The 22,273-nt window shown below is 35.9% G+C and overlaps 1 protein-coding gene across 3 annotated transcripts; it reads left to right on the forward strand.

The window, feature by feature from the left end:
• Nucleotides 1–6,466: 6,466 nt before the first annotated feature.
• On the forward strand, nucleotides 6,467–10,353 carry LOC145006451 (common plant regulatory factor 1-like). 3 transcript variants are annotated; one of them, XM_078965536.1, is made up of 12 exons: nucleotides 6,533–6,621; nucleotides 6,866–7,000; nucleotides 7,738–7,820; nucleotides 7,960–8,010; nucleotides 8,127–8,210; nucleotides 8,279–8,338; nucleotides 8,411–8,532; nucleotides 8,607–8,680; nucleotides 8,781–8,953; nucleotides 9,061–9,138; nucleotides 9,463–9,588; nucleotides 9,687–10,353. In XM_078965536.1, exons 3-12 carry the CDS (start codon nucleotides 7,764–7,766, stop codon nucleotides 9,930–9,932), a joined length of 1,071 nt encoding a protein of 356 aa, XP_078821662.1. In that variant the 5' UTR covers nucleotides 6,533–6,621; nucleotides 6,866–7,000; nucleotides 7,738–7,763; the 3' UTR covers nucleotides 9,933–10,353. The 3 variants fall into 3 exon arrangements, with proteins under 3 accessions (XP_078821661.1, XP_078821663.1, XP_078821662.1); XM_078965535.1 differs by lacking the exon at nucleotides 6,866–7,000 and having other exon boundaries at nucleotides 6,467–6,621; XM_078965537.1 differs by lacking the exon at nucleotides 6,866–7,000 and having other exon boundaries at nucleotides 6,467–6,621; nucleotides 8,784–8,953.
• The last annotated feature ends 11,920 nt before the right edge of the window (nucleotides 10,354–22,273 follow it).

The raw sequence follows: 22,273 nt of genomic DNA on the forward strand, positions 1-22,273 counted from the left end.
CACACAATTCAATCAAACTGCTCTATATCATACACAGAAATCTATACTAGCATGCAATTCATAAAGCTCATACACATATAACAGACACATAAAGCATCCTTCATTTCTCAAAATCCTATTTATAAACATGGTTTTTCTTTTGAAAACTTCTAAACAAATCCTCAGTTTGAGTTCAGACATACCCGAAAGCATGCCTGAATCCCTCAAACCAAGGCTCTGATACCAACTTGTAACATCCCAAAAATCAAGACTAAAAAATTCATTTAATTTAAGTAATAAAACCACACCTCATCAAATCATTCTATCAAAAACATAAGTCTAATTGTTCCAAAACATTATTATCAGAGTATAATATCCCAGGTTGAGTTAACAATGGTGTGTGCCATGCGATCATTCCGAGCTCTTTCCTCTACTACCGGAAGTACCTGAAACCAAACTGAAAACCGTAAGCATGAAGCTTAGTGACTTCCCCAACTTACCACATACCCTGCATAATCACATACTGCATATATTGGGCCACGCCAGCTACTTCGGGCCTCGCCCACTACATCGGCCCCGCCGATCCCAGACCCCGCATGTCTTCGAGCACCGCTTGGATATAGATCTGTTTCTCTTAGGCCCTGCCTTTCTCTGAGCCCCGCCCGGTAAACACATACTACATATAACAATGGCATATAACACATAAACTGAGCATACCCTACTGCATTCCTATACTAAGGCCTCGCCTGTCTTGGGCCTCGCCCCTGACCTGCTACTAGTGAGTCATGGGACCCCGTCCAAGCTCCTGATGTAAGTGAGATATGGGCCCCTGCCCACACTTTCTCCACTCCTATCTCGGGCCTCGCCCTTGCTCTGCTACTAATGAGATACAAAACTTCGTCCATACTCTGCTAGTGGTGAGATACATGACCTCGCCCACACTCACCTTCCTACCAGGTACATTCAAGTATCACACAGACAACAAGTATAATCTAACATGAAAACATTCCCTTGGACTCCCGCCCAACATCAGAACTTGGTCCGGAATAACATACTAGCATACAGTGCCTAGGGTTAACCCCCTGGGTCTTCCTATTCTGCACAAACAAAATGGGCCGGCATTGTGGCCTTAGACCCATACACACAGTGAGGAGACTCACCTTGCACTGCTGAAACTCTTGCTACTACACTTCTGGCTGCTGACTGACAATCTCCCCGAACTGCTGCCCCTCTAGCTCCCCGAGCTACTAATATCAATATAACACTTAGTCCCAAACCGACCTCCAGAAGTCAAACTAAGTCAACTGATCAAAGTCAAAGTCCTGGTCAAAGTCAACCTTCCATGTTGACCCTACTCGCCGAGTCAGCCTACTGACTCGACGAGTTCATAAATTCAGAAAATCCTTCCAGTCGCGACTCGACTCGCTTAGTTACCTCACGACTCGCCGAGTCTTCCAATCTCCGAGTTCTGTCCTGTCCAACTCACTGAGTCACCACTCAACTCACCGATCTGACTCGGAACCAACAGGGATTAGGGTTTCGACCCGAATCAACGAGTCCAATAACAGACTCGCTGAGTCCACCCTCAACATCTTTAATTTTTCGATTACAGCCCAGTCAATTGCTTCCCAGTTGTAGATCTGGACTCCTAGGGCTAGCATTACACGTAAAGTTGCTAACTTTACGTGCATGCAAAGGGTTATGAAGCTAGACCACCAAATCCCAACTAGAATGGAAGTCCAAATCATAAAATGAAGCCATAGCTGAATAAAGCTTCTCACTCATAGCCCATAAGGCTCAGAAGTGATCAGATCTGAAGTCTAATACATCCTCAAGGGCTTATAACTCGGATTAGCCATGGAAATGGCACAAAAGGGACAAAATCAAAGCTAAGAAAGGGATCTAGATGAACAATAGCCAAGGTATAAGCTTCATACCTTCAAATGATCTTAAATCTCACACCAACTCCGTATCTACTACCTCTTCTTGAATCACCAAAGGTTCCTTTCTTCCTTCTAGATTCAAATCACCCAAAATGGCAAGGAAAACTTAAGAGCACTTCAATGGAGGCTTAGGATTTCGAGCGTAGGTGAGGAGAGTGATGGAGGCTCGGTTGGAGGCCTAAAATGTTCTTTAAATAGGGTGTTGGGTCCTAAAATTAGGGTTTCCCTACCCAGACCTGACTCGCCGAGTTATTCCCCCGACTCGCCGAGTCGGTCACTTAAAATAAGACATGGATCCCGCTTCGACTCGTCGAGTTCCTCCATGGAATCGACGAGTTGACCCCTTTGACTTAGGGTTTCCTTTCCTTTCTTGGTGTTGCTAAATTAGGGGTGTTACAATTCAAGTATCGATCCTGTGCTTTTAGTAGTACGGGCCCAATACTACCTTCCACACCTACCCATACTTTCCTCAAGAGTTATCTCGAATCCTCCAAGTCACCTTCTCAAATCGTTACTCCAAGTACCTGCTAAACAACGCAACCCAACCCGCTAAAGCACTTCCTAGGCTCTCCTAGGTTCCCAACCTCACCCTGCCATCAGCTGCTGAAAAGCACCCAATAATGTCAGTTAACCACTTCATGAATACAATCACAAGCAACAGAGCTTAGATAATCCTTCGAGTAAAAGACTCAACCCTACAATGGTTGGACTCAGACAAGAGCTGCACAATAGATTCAAATCCATCACTCTGATATTATTTAACCTTTACAACATGTAGCTTAACATATTCACTTAATAGTTAACTCACATCACTAAGAGTTCCACAAAGCACAAAGCAAACAACATTCGTGCAGTAACACTCCAAGCCATAAAACAAACAAAGGGCATCCCACACTCACTTGCTACTACAATGCTAGGAACGTCTAATCTCACTTCCGGTTGCCTTATGCATACAAAGTATACATAATCCAGGATCAAATAGAATATCAAATAAAAGATTCTACCTAGGACCGCAACCAGACAAGGAACATGAAATAAGGCTAAATCAATCATTCTAGGGCTATATGATCATATCCATATACAACTTTTAAAGCATACACGTAGCAATTACTATTACCAATACATATTCCTAATCATAGCATCCAATGCTTCCTATGCTTCAAGGCATCGCATATTAGGCCGATTTATCATGCAATTCTTGAAAGTATCCCTAGCCTTATCCTAGCATGTGAACATTCATATCATATATCATATCAACATGTATGGGTATTCTGGGAATTACTTACTCGAGCTCGGCTGATTGCACACATCAAACCCCTTTTTTATAAAAATCTTTTCAAAAACTTATTTTCTTTACAAAAAATTTATTAGAAACTTATTTCCCTTCAAAATATTACCAATTCCTCCGTTTAAGTTTACACATACCCAAGAGTGTGTTCGAATCCCTCAAACCAAGGCTCTGATACCAACTTGTAACGTCCCAAAAACCCAAGGTAATTTTTTTCATTTTTAAAACAATAAATCATACAAACGAGTTGTTCCAAAATCGATCAAAGTCAGCATATCATTTAAACATTAGAGTAATATCATTAGTTGTTAATGCGGAAAACTCTAGGGGATCGTGTGCTAGATGAATGATTACTCGCTACATGTGCCTATTATCTATGAACATATCATCTTACACATAGATATGAAGTATTTAATATAAATTACTTGCTACATGTGCCTCTTATATGTGTTCCTGATATTTGTGCTAGATGAACGATTTATACATGTTTTACTTGATTTAAACTGTATATGTATTTTATACCTATAATTATGTTGGGTAAAGATGGGTAAATTGTATATATGATGAAAGATGAAATAAATGATGAGAGGCCTCAATGTTTAAGCTGATCCAGTCATCCTGTAGAGTAGAGATGACGACCACAGACTATTCTAGACAGTCCAGTAGAACGCTGGTAGGCTCACAACCTGTAGGTGTTTTTGAACTACGTGTTCACTAGGTGTACTCCATCCTCCTCATGGTTGTCTTACTGACATGTATTGCTGAGGAATCCCCTAAGCAATATTGTCTTCCCGATGATGATCCTTAGGATAGGTCCCTTAAATTAGATACTCTAGGGATAGAAAGTGAGGATAACGGGAACGGATAATCAAGTTGAATGATTTGATGAAATTAAAGAACTTAATTATTATGGATTGAAAACCTATGTGATCACCAGGCTCCTAAGCATGACCACTTAGTTTCTTGTATTGCAGGTAGTGGCATAAGAGCACAGTGTGATGATCGGATGAGAGATCTGTGGATTATACATCGTTAGAATAATAAATATTGTAAGGCCTATGTTATTTCCCGTTTATACTTATGCAATGTATTGACGATGACATCCCGACGTTTTTAATATAATTAAAATACATTTCTTCATAAATGATTTGATAATATACTTATCATATTTTGGGAACAAATTCCGCAATATTTTTGTTAAAAATGATACTCTGATTTTAAATAAAGCATAAACAAATCGGTCTTTTCTGGCCGTGAAATTAGGGATGTCACATGTTTTAGATTGCTTATTTAAAACAACATATGTTTTTTTTTAGTAAAAGCGTTTATTAACTTATCCGGTGTCAAAACAGAGTTTTTAGAAAAATGTATGGCTTAGCTTATCTAGTACCAAAATGTAAAAAGTTCATAATTCAGTTTTTAATATTTGGGAAATGGTGCTTATATGTGTAATTAGAAAATAAGATATCAAAAACTTCTCAAATAAGTCAATAAGTAAGGATAGAATAACTTAATAATAAAAACTCTTTATTTAAGCCAATAAGTACTTATGAAAACTTCATATTCAAAAAATAAGCCCTTGGTGTTGGGTGCCTTAGATCTTTGAACGTTAAGCTCCTTGCTATATGGTGGTGAAGATTAAAAGTGAAACTAACTCTGGTTGGTCATCTTGTATTAAAGCATTGCGTAAGATTAATTGTATTGATGGAAAACATTTGGCGAAGCATGTGATACCAGGGACTTGGCTCTACGTTTATAAAATTAAATGGGAGCTTGAAGAGTAGGATATCTCTATTGTTGATGTCTTTTGCAGGAAATTAGGGGATAGAAATCACACATATTCATGGAAGGACAAGTGGAATAGGTTGGATACTTTCAAAGACTTGTTCCTAGGGCTATACAAGTTAGAAGAAAAGAAAATATGTATGGTCTCGGATAGGTTAAATTGAGGTAATGGTGATTATTTCCATTGGGCCTGGAAAACACAACTGAGAAGAGGAAAAGGGACTAATAAGCTAGTCAATTTGGTCGCTGCTATGGAGGGAATTTCGTTATCGCCAGATTCAGATACTTGATCGTGGATGACGGAAGCCTCGAGGCTATTCTCAGTCATTTCTTTGAGGACTTTGATGGTGGATAAGTTTAATGTTGATAATATTTTTAAAGATTTCAAATTAGTTAATTGGGTGCCTCTCAAAATAAACTGTTTCGATTGGCATGTTTTATGTAATCAAATTACAGTGGCTCTCAATCTTGTTGTCATGGCTTTTAACATTTCTTCCTTGGTTTGTCCTCTTTGCAATTCAGAAGATGAGGATACAGATCATTTTTTTTTCCTTATGCGGTATCTTGATTCATATTTGGAGGTGGTTTCAAGATTGGAGCGGTATGGTGTTTGTGATTCGGAGAGATGTGATGGAAATTAGTAATTCTTTGAAAGATTCAATCTAAGGTAAATAGAAGAATTAAATCATTTGGGTTGGGGGGACTTGGTTAGACATGTGAAATGTATGGTGTATAACCTATTGATCCATGTTGAAATCCTGACATTACTTAGCTCTTGTGGTCATAGAGGTTCGTCTGCAATGATTCTAGGGCATGAGGCATAGCATCATGTTCGCAGCGAGAGATGAGTCGGTGCGTGAAAACTGATCCTTTATGATTTGGTTGATTTGAAAATCCGTATCTCCTACATTTTCAACAAAAAAAAGACAACCTTTAAAAACGGCGGAAGATATCCTCTTGCTAGTGTTTTTAATGCATCCACCGTTCAATATTTATCTTAAAAGCTTCTTATAAACAATACCAAATAATAATAATATAATAATAACAAGTTGGGGCTAGCCCACTTGACTAACAAGGTGTCTAACTAGGAGGTTTTGGGTTCAATCCCAAGCAAATATTAACATTACCGTTCAATATATATATATATATATATATATATATATATATATATATATATATATATATATATATATATATATATATATATATATATATATAATAATAAATTAATAAACACTTCAAGTAATTCCTGACGCACGTTGATATACTTACTTTTGAATAAAATTAATTTACAAGGTGAATATAGTAAAAAAATATCATCTATATCACTTTTTTTACTGATTGATAGTGAATCTAATAAAAGTTACGACATTGTATGGAACTGATTTTGATATACGATAAGTCGATACCTCTACTTATATAATAATTTCTGTGATATAGAGATGGTAATACTTAACGCACGAACACGTGTCTCGTGACGTGGAGTGTTGCCTTGGCACTCTCTCTCTCTCCTCTCTCTACAAGCTGCAAAAAGCCCACACTTCTTCCCTCCCCTCCCCCTCCCTCGCTTTAGAGAGAGAAAGTTTAGAGAGAGAAAATGCAGTTCTGAAATTTCTTCTTACTCAGGTACTGTTTATTTTGTTTAATTTTTTTCTCAACTGTTCGATACTACACAATTCGCGTGTGAAATTCGAAATTCGAATCGTTTTAGTTGACAATTTTATGTGTTTTTTCTATAGATTGCAGTAGAGGTTCGTGCATTTATTGTTCTTTTTGTTTATTATATGTTGATTCAGCTCTGACTGATATTGTCTATGAATACCTGTAGTAATTTTTTGATCAAAATACGCATGATTGTGTGTGTTTGTAGAGAAAGGGAGAGAGAGGAGATGAGAACTGAGAATTGGGAATAATAAACCGATCAAAACTGGAAAAATAGGGGAAAATTTTTCATATGATTGAAAGCATTGTGTTCATATAGTGGAATTTGCTTTCTGGTAGACTGGTACGTACGTAGAGTTTTAATTTCAATTGAGAAGTGTTACGAGGTATTGACAAATAAAATTATTAAATTTGTAGAATTAATTAATATTCCAGGAATGATTTTGGTGATGTAATTATTGGGATGAATGTGAGGATAGTTTTGTAAATTTGGTAGTAGGTTATCTTGGATTGGTAATAGTCTTGGACTTTTGTGGGTGCTGTTTTACTTTCTCCTTGTTTGATGTGGATCATGGAAAGGACAAAATTACGCCGTACCTTTTTTCTTTTCTTTTGAATTTATTGTCCCTGTTGTCATGGATCAACATATAGATCCCAATACCAAGACTTTTACTTGTTTGGTTAAAAATTATTTCAAACAATATAAAAGACATATATATATATATATATATATATATATATATATATATATATATATATATATATATATATATATATATATATATATATATATATATATTATGAATAAGCTAATCAGAGAGATTATGGCCAAATTAATTTCCCTTTGAAATTATAAATTTTGATAAAGGATGATTTTGAACAAAAAAACTAATTAGTTATTGTTTCCTGTATTTGATGTTGGCGTGCTCTATTGATGGTGTTTAGTTTTATCTCATTTGATTGTTGGATGATGATATACTTTTAAATGGTTTGCCATGTATTCAAGATCTTTGTAGTCTTCATCTTAAGACCTTATTTTTGTTTTATCTTGACATTTTTATCCTACATTGCAATTTGCAGGTGAGTATTGTTTCTAGTGTTTGGCCATGGGCAACTGTGAAGAGACAAAGGCTTGTAAGCCAGAAAAACCATCTTCACCACCCGTAAGTAACCTCCAAATTCGTTTTCATATTTAACGATGCTGCTGCCTCTTAATTAATTAAAAAGTCTACAAATTAAAACCAAGCTTCACAGATAAATCATGAATCCATGCTTGTTATTGATTGTTACTAATGCTTGCAGGAGCATCAGCAGACGAGTGTTCATGCATATCCCGATTGGGCAGCTATGCAGGTTTTGTTGATTATTTATTTATTATTCAAAAAAAAAAAAAAAAAAGTGTTTTGTTTCTCACAACTTAGAGTGGTTGACCAAAGTTTGACTTTTTTTTTTGGCATATATATATGTAGGCTTATTATGGGCATAGCATGGCTGTACCACCGTACTTCAACTCGGGACATCCTCCTCCGCCTTATATGTGGGCCCCACCACAGGTAATTAAATTTAAACCTTAATTCATTTTTGTTGACCTTAATTAATCTGTATATACTTGCAATTTCAGCATATGATGCCACCTTATGCTGCAATGTATCCACATTATCCACATCCTGGAGTTCCTCTTGTGAGTCTTTTTACTTGTTAGCATAATAACCGCTTACTATTTATAGATTATGAGAAATTAATGTGGTTTCAGGCAAGTCCAATGAGCATTGATTCTCCTGCCAAGTCATCAGGGAACTCTGAGCGTGGCTTGATGAAGAAGTTAAAAGGATTTGATGGGCTGGCAATGTCGATAGGCAATGGGATTTCTCACAGGTTACTGCTAATCTTTGATTCATTTCCCATTACAAATAAATTAAATCTTTAATCTTACAAGTAATTTTCAACAGTGGGGAAACCCAAGCTTCTAGTGAAGGAAGTGATGGCAACACCGCTAGTAGGAAAAGGAGCCGTGAAGTGTCTCGTAATTTCCTATTTTTTTTTTTTTTTTAACTGAAAATTGAAAATTGAAAATTGTAAAATGTAAAATGTATTGTTGGTTAAAGTTTATGAACTAAATGCAGCAGCAGCAGCTGAAGCTGGAAAGATAAGCGGTCATTTTTTTCATAAAGAACCAAATGGAGTGACTGCTCTTACTGTTGTTACCTCTGATTCAGAAATTAAGAAATCTCCCACTGCAGTTACCTTGATGACATCAGCAACTGTTGCCATGATGCCCAACCAAGCTCAACAGCAGGTCCATTTTAATTCTATATTTAATCGCAAGTTGAATTTGGTAGACTCAACCTTTTGGAACCTTCTTTTCTGAATATTAATTAATTTCCCTCATTTAAATAATGACAGAATGAGCGAGAACTGAAAAGGGAAAGGAGAAAGCAGTCTAATCGCGAATCTGCCAGGAGATCTAGATTAAGGAAACAGGTAAACGTACTATGCCTACGTGTCTCATCATTTCTTTCATGTCTGAATATAATGGGTAATGATGTTTGTCTCTATAAATATAAATATAAATATAAATATGTATAGGACTGGTTGGGTTGGCGTCTTAAATCTAGATAGATACATTATTAATCACGTTTCAATTTTTTTTTTTTTTTTTGGCTCAACCCATCAAGTCATTCTGTCCATCATTATATAAATTCAAATAAAACAACGAACGATGTTTTAAGTCTCTTATGTTCCAAAATATTTGCTACAATTTTGTAGCTTGGATCTGACAAAACAAAATGCAAATATCTGTTTCAGGCTGAAGCTGAAGAATTGGCGATAAAAGTTGATGCACTGACTAGTGAAAATCTGACCCTTAAGTCCGAGATTAACCGACTCACTGACAACTCAGAGAAACTCAAGCTTCAAAACGCCAAACTAACCGTAAGACACACACGGAATCCAAATCTCATTATTAATTATATAGTACTTGTTAAAATGACATTATTATTATTGTTCTTTGTGGTCGACTATAACTACAGGAAAAACTCAAGAACGTGCAAGAAGAAAATGACACAGAAGATACGAGTGTGTCCCTGAGCACGGCTAACCTCCTGTCTAGGGTCGACAGTTGTACTTCTGAGGAAGGTGGAAGTGGAAATGATGTTGAAGAAGAAGAAATGGTGTACAAAAGTAGTAACAACAATAACCAAAACTCTAATGCTACTGCAAAGCTGCGTCAACTCCTGGATGCTAGCCCACGGGCTGATGCTGTTGCTGCTGGCTGAATACTATCATTAATCAAATAACCAAATATATATATATATATATATATATATATATATATATATATATATATATATATATATATATATATATATCCTACTGTTTGCTTAAAAAAAAAAAATCTAATTATATATATGTGATTTTGGCGTCGTTTTGAAGCTGAGATTACTTACTAAGGCTAACACTTCTAGATAATGATGCTAAGATGAAACAAATTGGAATTGGATTTCTAGATTTATGTCCGGTTGTGCTTTGTAGTGAACCTGAAACGGGTTTTTAGTTTAGGTGTTTGCTTCGAAATTGGCCACCGACGCGTTATCTTAATTGTTAACATCTCAATAGATAAAGACATATTTATTATTGAGATGGGTGTTTTAAAAATATGTTTTGTGTAATATATGAGCATGGGATGTATTTCACTCATGGTTGTGGCTTTGAATTTTTTTTGATAGTGGTTTCTCTTTGTTAAAAGTCTATAAGCACTCCAGTCTATAGAAGTAGTGCATGTGGCGTGAAAGATTTGACGCTCCATTCATTGAAGAAGAAAAAATAAAGTGTAAAAAGTGGGGTGCTTAGTGGAAAGAAAGAAAAGAAAAAAAAAAAAAAAACTGTACTTTTTTGATGGTTTCGCAAGGGCAAAGAGTAGTGGTGCCACCATCCCCCTAGTTGTAGAAACTATGTATAGTGTCTATGGCTCAAAACATGGCACCTACAGCTGACTCTTTCCTTTGCCACTTGGATCCTTTTACACCACTTGAATGTGCATAAGTCGACAGGTTTTTATTTTCACAATTTTTTGTCTTGGCCAAATTTGAAATATTTTCCAACTTGCGAATAATAAATATTGAACTTGCAAACTTTTTAAAAATTAGCGAACCTAATATTTATCACAAATTCGTGATCTATAAATCTTGTGTACGGGTGCATTGAACAGTCAAATATGGTTATTTTAGTAAAATACTTCTAAGAGCATCCACAATCGAGAATTTAATGGAAGAGTTGAATGAGGTGTCATGCTTACTTGTCATTCAATAGATACAACTCCACTATTGTGAATATCACATTAACATACAATGTATTTAAAGTTTAATGGTCATTGAACTCTTCAATGAGAAAAAAAAAGGAAAAAAGAAAGTTTTTAAATCGTTAAATAAATATTTTTTACTATATTTCATTGAACTTATAGAATTTAATGCATTGTGAGATAAAAATTAATAGAATTTAATGGAATAGTGAATGATGATGTGATACTCGATTGAACTCTATAGAGTTTAATGCATTGTACATGCCCTAAATAGTAAATACTTTGATACATGCAATTGAGTTAACCTGAATTTGGTTTAAAATAATGTTTTTTATTTTAAAATTTTATATATCATTTACGCATAATTAGTGATCCTTTATAGAAATACTTATTAAATAATTGGACATAGAAATTGACAATTCTGTTTGTAAAAGGTTTTGTATGTCAATCTGTTTGTAAAAGGTTTTGTATGTCAATGCTAATAACTGTATACAATGACAAAATTCTGTTTTATATATCATTGAGTAAATTACTGAAATTATCCCTATGGTTTAGTCAAAATTACATATTTGGTCTCTAACTTTTTTTTTGCACTTGGATCGTCTATTTGGTTTGATTTTGTTGTGTTTTTCGTCCCTATGGTTTGGTCAAAATTGCACGTTTGGTCCCTAAATTTATGTATATAGGGGACGAAAAACGTAACAAAATCAAACCACAGAGACGATCCGAATGCAAAAAAAAAAAAAAAGTTAGAGACCAAACGTGCAATTTTGATCAAACCATAGGGACGATTTCAGTAATTTACTCAATCATTTATGCATAATTAGAGATCCTCACTCAATAATTGTATATAGAAAATGGCAATTAGTTCTCATCTACTACATGAGGAAGTACAACATTCGGACGGTGGGAGAGTGTCATGTTTCGTATGTCATGACCGTAAGAAGATAGAAGATAATGCTACCGGATTGGGCTTTACCATTTGGACCAAATGGAGCCTGCCTAGAACGATAATCTTGGTAGTCTAGTGGTTGGTGTTTGACTTCGCCGATGGAGAGCTTAGAAGGGACTTTAACATGTTAGACACAACTTGTCAAGAGCTAGTTTTATTTGTTTGATGAGCCCATATATAGCACTATGAAGCCAGTTGACATACATATCTAAGAAGGTTGATATCATTATTTTATAGTGTTAGACAAACAATAAGTAATGCCAATCTTGAGTATGCGGATATCGCTTAATTTTGTATAATTGTACGCTCTAATCATTTACCATCTTTACATATTTTTATTTGATATGCCACGTGAGATCAAAATTTCTTAATATGTTTTTGTATCAATAACATATTTGAAATGATCCCTTTATTTCTCATAAGATAAAAAGAGATCTGAAAAGGATTATCCATAAGTAACTCACTAAAGGAAGTTTAATTACATACAAGCATGCTTGCGAAACAAAACTTCTTTATATATAACTAGGAAAGATAGGATAAATTATAAATACTCAGCTATAGAAAATTTGGCACTGCTTTCAACCTCAATCAAGCGATCATCATCTTGTCTCCAATCAATCATTAAACAACAAGAATAAAATCATGGAGGATAAATAAAGAAGAAAACAAAATACGTCCATACATAAAAGACAATCAATGGTTTGAGTCATTACGTATTTAATTATAAGGCTTTAGTAACATATCCGAACACAAAAGTTATCCATTACAGTTTTGTAATGTCGTATCAATTACATGATTTCCAATTTTCCATGCCATCTTAGAATAAGCTGCATAGCATAAGTCTTAAATAACAGCCGCTATGTTGAAATTATTGGTTTTGGTCTTCTTGTAATAAACCGATCATCCTTGTTGGTAAATTGGATTAAAATTGAATAAAAAGAATATCTATATGATTATCAAGTATACCAATTATTGAGAAAGTCAGTGGCTTGAAAGAGGTTAATACCCATGTGTTTTCAAACATGCATATATATTTTCTTAAACTATGATAATTATTATTTTAATATATACAATACATTTATATTTTTTGTTTTTTAAGGGTATATTGAGAAAATCATTAGTTTGAAGACTTTAATACATGTCTTTTCAAACATACATATTTTTTTTAAACTATGATAATCGTTATTTTAATATATACAAATATATTTATGGTTTTCGTTTTTTTAAGGATTTCAAATATATATATATATATATATATATATATATATATATATATATATATATATATATATATATATATATATATATATATATATATATATATATATATATATATATATATATATATATGATTGGGTTCAAATAAGAAACACAATTATTGTGTAAATATGAGAATGAATTATGACCAATCATTTTTGAAAGGGCAAATAAGTATTTTAGTGATTCTAATTAAAAAAATACCTTAATATATTTATAGTTATGAAAACAAATTTATTAATCAGATTTTATCATTTAAAATATATTTATGAGGTTTATAATTTAAAAAATAAACACTCTAGATTCAATATTTTTGAATTTATATTCAACATTTCAAATTTAGATTAAACGTTTCGATTTTTTTTTTATAATTTTATATTAATCGTCATCATTAATTTCATCTTTTAAAATTTCTCATGTTTTTTTTACAATTATCAGTCATGTATGTTGCAAGAGTATTATATGTTGCAATCATGCATGAGTTTGCAACAATAATCATGCATGAGTTTGCAACAATAATTCATATGTTTGCAATTGTATCATGTATGTTGACATTGTATTATGTATGTTGAATATATACATACTACATTTTAGATTCTTAAATGTAATGACCCATTTCCGATGATGTTTTCATTAATTTATTGGGAATTTAAGTTCAAATTAAAGTAGAAGGATGGGTCGGATCTGGATTAATTTAATTTATCACAACTGTTTGAATATGAGATTCTAGTGTTTCACTTGGCGGTGCGGTGCAGTGTCTACCATTGGGCTAATGGCCTTTTATCGGTAAATGTGCATATTTAAGTAGCTCTAAACCCTAAGATTCGTTATTGTAGCCTCCAGAACCTCCAGAACCTCCCTTAAGAGAAACCATAGCCCCCTTTTTAGTGTTGTGAAATCCATCTCTCTCCTAAACCCAATTTTGGTGCTCTTTTGGTGATGTTTGTGCTCTAGAGTGAAGAAGTCAAGAAACTGTAACGTCCCAAAAATTACGAGGTAGAAAAAAAAATCATTTTATTAATTCGACCAAAACACTAGTTATCTTTTAGTCAAACATCCATTATCCTTTTTATAATTATTCAAAAGTACTCACTCCATCACAAAATTATTATCCACAGATTGTAAGGAAGTATTAATTACAATTAACTTTATACAATAAAATGAAAGTTTTATCCTTAATTTGCATTTAATGTTACCTTAAATGCTTAATTTGTTAAGTAATAATAGGGAGATACTTTGGTAAAAATGTTATTTATTTTTAAAAGTTGACTATTATTTTGAAACAAATCAAAAATGAAATATGGACTATAATTTTGGGACGGAGTGAGTATTTCATAAGAAAGCAATTATCAGAGTATAATTCCAAAATCATCATAAGACGGAAACATGACTAGATGCACTGCGAGCAAGTCGGGTCTTCTCTTTCGAACTGGAAGTACCTGACAACATAACCATAAAACTGTAAGCACAAAGCTTAGTGAGTTCCCCAAAATACCACATACAATACATACATTTACCATGGGCTACCCCCGTGGTCTTTTCCTAGAAATGCCATGGGCACCTCAATGTTTTGACATCCAAGTGACATGGGCTAACCCCATGGTCTTTCCTTGCAATGTCATGGGTTGCCCCATGATCTGACATCCAAGTGCCATGGGCTACCCCTATGATCTTCCGTACAAACGTCACAGGCTACCCCAGGGGTCTTCCAGGCAAGTATCACAAAGAAAACTAGCATTCCATATAACAAGTAATGGGTCGACATTGGTACCTTCGAATCATGCAAATAAAGAGAAGACTCACCTCAACTCGCTGATAATCGAATGACTGTTCGAGTCGTTGAACCAAATAACCTCATGTCAACTAACAACATACAATATTAATCAATAATTATCCCGATAACCCAAAATCTGAGGACCACTCCATAAACCAACTTCCTAAAAGGTAAAAGACCATTTTACCTTTTTTTTACTTATCCCAAAACCAAGGCCCAACCCAGATGTGCAAAAAGCCCAAAACCCAAAATGGCAACCCAAAGCCCAATATGGCCTAATTTCCTAATTTGGCCCAAAAACTAGCATGGGACCAATACCAAGAAAGCCTACAGTCTAACCATGGACCAAAGTTAGAAATACAATGGCCTAACAAGGTCCAAACCTCAAAAAGCCCAAAATGACAAACTAGGGAGTATGCCCCGCGTACCATAATGGTACGCCCCATGTATTCACCCACAAAGCACAGAGTACAAGCCGTAAATGCACAAACCATGAATTACGCTAAGCGTACTCCTATGTATGCCCAACGTAGTCAACGGAGAGCAGCCAAAATCCATATTAAGCTCTTAGTGGTTAAGACATTGACTTCCAAACTCAAATATGACCCTGATGAGATGTCTTAACACGTTAAGTTGGCAAGTTTATTCCTTAACATAGCTTAATGGGACCAAATCCTTAATAACATCAATAATAAACATCCAAACTCATGCATGATCCAAAATAATTCATCAATATGACATTTTTATGAACAAGGGACCTCCTAAAGACCAAGATCCAACATTCTATGCTCTTGTAGTAGCTCATACTCAAAAGGATGACTCTAAGGACCAAAATGAACCCAAAGTAATCCTTAACTAGATCTAACACCTAGATTCATCAAGACAGAAACTTTGTACCTCCAAAATGTAGATCAAGATGCAATAAGCCTGGATCCAAAAGCTTCAAGAAATCCCACACTTCTCCAAGAAGTTCCTTCTTATTCTATGAACACTGAAAAGCATGAAATACCACAAAAAGCGCAAAAACCATTCAAAAAGGGTTAAGGTTTCATTTCTAGGGTTTAGAGGGATGGAGGCTGAAGATAATATGGTTTGGTGGTGAGTTAAGGAGCTTAAATAGGGTCCAAGACCCTGAATTATGTCATGCGTACTTCTGGTATGCCCATCATACTCCCTTAAGCACTTGCAATCATTTTTCTTAGTATGCGCAACGTACACTAATGTGTGCTGTGACGTCTCCAATTTTACAGCCAGAAAATGTAACATCCCGAAATTCAAGTATATCTATTAACCCTTCTTCTTTTAAAGTAGTCAAGATTAGCCCCCCTAAAAGAGAAAGTGTTGCTAGTGAGTACGATGGGCGTACTGATAAGGTACATTATGCGTACTCATGGGCCTGTTATGGACATGGACTCCAACCGGTATGCTGGGCGTACCTTAAGCTACGTTGGGCATAGCGAGATTAGAGTAAATGAGACTTGTGCACTATATAAGGAATGTTATGGCCTTATCCTCAACCACTATTTCAGAGAGTGAAACCCTAAGTGAGAGCTACCATTTGTTCTTAACCCTTGTGTGTGCTTTGGAGATTAAAAGTCCCTTGGTGTGTTAGTGAAGAAGAAGAGAGGACCATTTTGGAAGCTAGTCTTGGAATTCAAGTTTTGGATCTGAGCTTTGCAAATATGGGAGCATCATTTAGAGGTAAAAAGCTTCAAGCTTTCCTTCTTTTATGTTTGTGTTTTTTATAGGGATGTTTTAGGGTTTTGTTCCCCAAGATGATAACTTTATGTGTTAATAAGTCCCTAGGACCCAAGATCTGTCCCACGTTAGCTTATTTTGGGTTGCTATGTCATAAAAATCCAGTCTTGGTCATTAAGAGCTGACCATGCTTGAGTTGTGGGCTTCTAAAGGTTGGAAATAGAATGATTTAAGTGTTGGTGACTTCTACAGCCATGCAAAGGCTTAAAGTCACCGACTTTATGGATTAAGTGGCTTTTAGAGTAGTCAAATCTGGAAGTTGAACGTGTGTCTTAACCGTTTAAGACCCAAAATCAAAAGGAGTATGAGACTGGGACTTACTCAGGGCGTAATCCCAGTACGCGCAGCGTAGGGGGTCGCATTCCCCGTTTCTGTGAAGTTTTTGGGTACGCTCAGCGTACAGATTTGGTACGCTCCGCGTAACCCGGAGGATTGACTTTTGTTGACTTTTAGGTTTTAGCCAATGTTTGGACCTTTGAGCCATGGAAGGGGTAAAATGGTCTTTTACCCTTTTGATAGAACCTAGAGGGAGTTTAGCCTAGCCTTTGAGAGTCGTATTGATTCGAATAATTATTCTATGTGATTAGGCGGAGGCTATACCAGTATTTCCGAGTTCGAGATTTACCGAGTTACCCGAGGTGAGTCTTCTCACTATATATTACTTAGAGTGGTACTATGTGCAGACCGGAGGGTCTTACGTGTTATGTGCTTGCTTGAGCTTATGTGCTTTGTGATTTATGTATGTTATGCGATATTAGACCGGACCGGGGGGTCCAACGACTTACGAGGCCGGAGGGTCCTCAATCAGACCGGACCTGAGGGTCTAACGATTTAGACCGGACTAAAGGGTCCAACGAGCTATGGGACTTGAGGGTCCCGCTGAGACACATCGACCGAAGGGTCATACTGTAGCCTCGAGTGGCGTGTGTGTTGCATGTGGTATTTTGGGGAACTCACTAAGCATTTATGCTTACTGTGTTATGTGATATGTGTTTCAGGTACCAGCGAGGATCGCGAGAAGGCGCCAACATGAGTCATACACACTCAGGGATTTTATGTATTGAGATCTTGGGAATTGTTTTTATCGGATGACATGTGAACATTGAATTTTGGGATTTCTTTATGAATGAATTATGTGTTTTAAAATGAAAAATTGTTTTGAAAATTCACGTTGTTACAAAAAAGACCGATTTATTTATACTTTATTTGAAAATCAGAGTATTCATTTGAAGAAATATGTTGCGGAATTTGTTCCAAAAAATATGATAAGTAAATTCTCAAAGCATTTTTGAAGAAATGTGTTTTCATAATATTAAAAACGTTGGGATGCCATTGTCAATACAGTACATAAGCATAAACATAAACAGTATAGGCCTTACAACATCTATTATTCTAATGGCCTATAATCCATAGATATCTCATTAGATCAATACTCCTATGCTCTTTTTCCACTACCTGTAACACAAGAAACTGAGTTGGTCAGGCTTGGAAGCCTGGTGAGCACATAGGGTCTTCAAACCACAATAATTAAGTTTATTAATTTCATCAAATCAATCAACCTGATTACTCATTCCCGTTATCCTCACTTTATGTCCCTAAGTCATCTGATTCAAGGGACCTAACCTAAGTATCATCACCGAGAAGACAATATTGTTTAAGGGATTCCTCAATAATATATGTCTAATAAGGAAACCATCAGAGGGATGGAGTACACCGGTGAACACATCGTTCACAAACACCTACAGGTTGCGAGCCTTCTAGCGTTCCACTAGACTATCTACAATAGTTTGTGGTTGTCATCTATACTCCGCTAAATGACTAAATCAGCTAAACATCGAGGCCTCTCATCATCTATATCGTCTACCCATCTTTACCCATCATAATTATAGGTATAAAATACATGTATAGTTTAAATCGAATAAAACATGTATATTTTGTTCATCTAGCATAAATATCAAGAACAGAGATAATATGCACACGTAGCACGTAATTTATATTAAATAATTCATATATATATATATATATGTAAGGTGAAAGTAACTATGCATTTAATTGTTAAAGTGACGATTCGCAATTCAGCCAACACTTCGCTTCTAACAATTTTCTTTTCCTTCGACGAAACCTAGTATCATTATTACTAGATTTTAGTCTAATATTTATTGCGATTAATTATTAGTTTATATTTATCCTTAAATCAAGGTCTACATCAAGATCTATCAAGTAAAGAACAACCAGATAGGATTATATCAGAAGTAGGGTCCATTTGGTATATGAAGTATACTGTTTGGAAAAACCATTTTAAACACCTCACTAAATCACAGCCTAAACATCATCCTTATAATTAGATCAATCAGTATAACGACTTTGAATCACTGATAAATCTTGTTTATAGGTGAATAACAACGATAATGAACTTAAACATAAGTTATACTGAAAGTAAGGTAAGCATAACTCACTTACAAGGGGGTTTGGCTAGGGATGTCAAAAGGTCCCGTGGGACCCCGTCCCGTTTGGAGGATTTTTTTAAATCAGTGGCGGCACGGGGGGGGGGGGGGGGGGGGGGGGGTTAACCCCCGTTTTATTTTTGGGGTCGGGGCCGGGGGTAGGCAATCCCATCCTGAAACCCCATGGGGACCCGTTAATAAATTACACACACATACACACACACACACACACATATATATATATATATATATATTAATTATATAAATATAATAAAAAATAACATGATTTTGAGCTTCCAAAATTCATCAAAAAACATGTTCTTAAGTTGTTAGTATAATGTTTTTAAGATGCCATAACTTTTTTATTGTTAAGATGTAAAATTTTGCAATAAGTAATTATTTCTTATCTAAAAAATCGCTTCTAGCCTAAAAAAACTTCTTTTAGCCCAATAAAAGGCAGTCCAGAATCAATCTGGGGCGTGGGCGGGGGTAGGAAGGTTGAATATTTCGGGGGGGGGGGGGGGGGGATGGGGGAACGGGGAAATTTAGGGGGCGGGGGTGGGGGATGCAATCCCTATCTCGTTTTCCCCCGTTGACATCCCTAAGTTTAGCTAGGAGTCAGACTCTATGGGGGAAGAACTTCTCAGCAGAAAGCTCTTCTTCTCGGAGACTTCTGGCACTCCGGGATTCACCTCTAACACTTAGGAAGTGCTAGGGAAAATTTTAGAAGGGTTGGGGTCTTTGGGAGAGAAGGTTGTGAGAAACTTAGGTTATTTACGCCTCTATTTATAGGCTGGAATCGGAGAGTACGCGGGGCGTAATTCTCATGTACGATAGGCGTACACGGTATGCGGGGAGTACCAAGCCCTACGTTGGGCATACGCGGGCCACGTGTCGAGATCCGGTGGCAAGGCGTGGGGAGGAAGCAATAGTCAGGATTGTGTCACGTGTCGCCTTCGGAGTTTATTAAGAAAACTAATTATTTTCTAAAGTCCGTAACTTTCGCATACGAGCTCCATTTTAGACGTTCTTTATATCCACGTGTAGGTAGCAACGTGATCTACAACTGTTGTTAAGACTCCGTTGGTTAATTTTGATTTTATTTTTAAAGTTATATTTTAACAGGCTTGGACAGTTAAAATCCGTTAAAAATCATAACTTTGTCATCTAATGTCCATTTCCATCTGTCTTTATATCGTTGAGCTCCTATTAACGAGATCTTCGATTCTCATTTAGATTGGTTTGGCTAAAAATCGATCGATCTAAAATTCAATTTCCGGGATGTGTACTGTTGTGCGAAATTTACAAAAATAATAACTTCCTCTAATGAAGTCAGATTTAGACGTTCTATATATGCACGTTATCGGTTTAATGTATACTACAATTTTCGTTTAGATCGCTAAGGCTAAAAAGTATTTTGTCACAACTCACTTTTTATGATACACAACGTTGTATCGGTTTTGTCACAAAACTTCGATGGTCATAACTTCTTCGTTATAAGTCGAATTTCAGTGTTCCTTATATCTCCAAAATCCTTGTCATAGCCACTTCAACTTTCTTCATAGGTATTGGGTCTATATATTATTTTATTTTTGACGCATATTTTTGTTATTATTTTATTATATCATTATAAGCATGTATATTGCACATAAATCACATGATATTAAAATAATTCCTCTTCATTACTTATAAATAGGTTACAATTGTTGACCCTAACTATTACATCATCATAATAATGCTTAGCCAGAAACGCAAGCGTTATAATTCACTCCTCCTTAGGATGATTCCGTCCCAGAATCATGCATCAGCAAACAAGTGTGGATAGCGACTCATCATGTCACTCTCTGTCTCCCAGGTGAGGTTCGGCCCATTCGTATATTTCCATCACACAAGCACTAATTCGACCATCTTACGTCACAACTTGTTTGTTTTACATTCAACAATTGCTTCAGACTCTTCAATTAACCTCTTATTTTTATCCATCCTTAACTCTGAAAGTGGAATTATATCGGGAACTTCTCCTGTGAACTTCCTCAAATAACACACATGGAAAGTGTTATGAATACCATCTAGTTCTTCTGGCAATTCCAGCTTGTAAGCTTGGTTCCCAATCCTTTGAATAACCTTGAATGGTACAATAAACCTTGGACTTAACTTTCCTCTCTTTCCAAATCTTATAAGTCCCTTCCATGGTGAGACTTTGAGGAATACTAAATCTCCAACTTCGAATGTCATCGGTCGTTGCCTTTTGTCAGCATAGATATTTTGGCGATCTTGAGTTGCTAACATTCTTTCTCTAATCACTTTTAGTTTTTCAGCAGTCTGATGGACTATTTCGAGACCTATGAACTGTTTTTCTCTGGCCTCAAGCCAACAAGACAGCGTACGACACTTATGTCCGTACAAAGCTTGATAAGTTGCCATCTTAATGCTTGAAGGTAACTATTGTTGTAGGAAAACTCTAGCAAGGATAAATGCTCATCCCAGTTACCTTGAAATTCTATGGTACATGCCCTTAACATATCTTCCAATGTTTGAAATGTTGTTTCGCTTTAACCATATATCTGTGGATGGCAGGATGTACTTAAACACAATGTAACATCCTATTTCGGATCGTCCGTGATTTAGGGTTCATGGGATGCAAACCGGGCATGAGGAAGCCTCAGGGATGCGACGAGTTGCTAGAGGCGTATCGCTTCTCGTAACCTTTCCGTGGATATGAGGTTCATTAGAAACGGATTTATAACAAGGAATCTATGAAAGTTTGAAGTTTTGGCAAGATAGGTCCCTTATTTGAGAAAGGTGGCAGTTGAGTACGCGGGGCGTACGTGTGTGTACGCTTAGCGTACTCATGTGTGTGAAGTTGAAGCGGAGCCAACTAGTACGCTGGGCATACTAGGCACAGGGTGAAAACCCTAAATTAGGGGTGCGTCCCTATTTAAAGAGCATGATGGCCTTAATCATGTCCACCATTTCCAGACCTCAACCCTCTCAAACCCTAATTTCCATCCCTTAAGCTTGAGTGACAATTGTGAGCTTATAAGTGTTCTTGTGGGATTCTTGGAGTGAAGAAGGAGCATTGAATAGAATAGAGTTGGAGTTCAAGCTTTGGATTTGAGCTTTTTTGTGGTGGG

This window comes from Lactuca saligna, chromosome 7 (assembly GCF_052625555.1).
Source record: "Lactuca saligna cultivar CGN05327 chromosome 7, ASM5262555v1, whole genome shotgun sequence".
NCBI lineage: Eukaryota > Viridiplantae > Streptophyta > Magnoliopsida > Asterales > Asteraceae > Lactuca > Lactuca saligna.

Excerpts from the sequence above, each read along its gene's own strand:
- LOC145006451 (XM_078965535.1), top strand. The coding sequence starts at position 7,764 with ATGGGCAACTGTGAAGAGACAAAGGCTTGTAAGCCAGAAAAACCATCT. Across the intron at positions 8,339-8,410 it reads CACATCCTGGAGTTCCTCTT|GCAAGTCCAATGAGCATTGA; the intron begins GTGAGTCTTTTT and ends ATGTGGTTTCAG. Across the intron at positions 9,589-9,686 it reads TTCAAAACGCCAAACTAACC|GAAAAACTCAAGAACGTGCA; the intron begins GTAAGACACACA and ends CTATAACTACAG.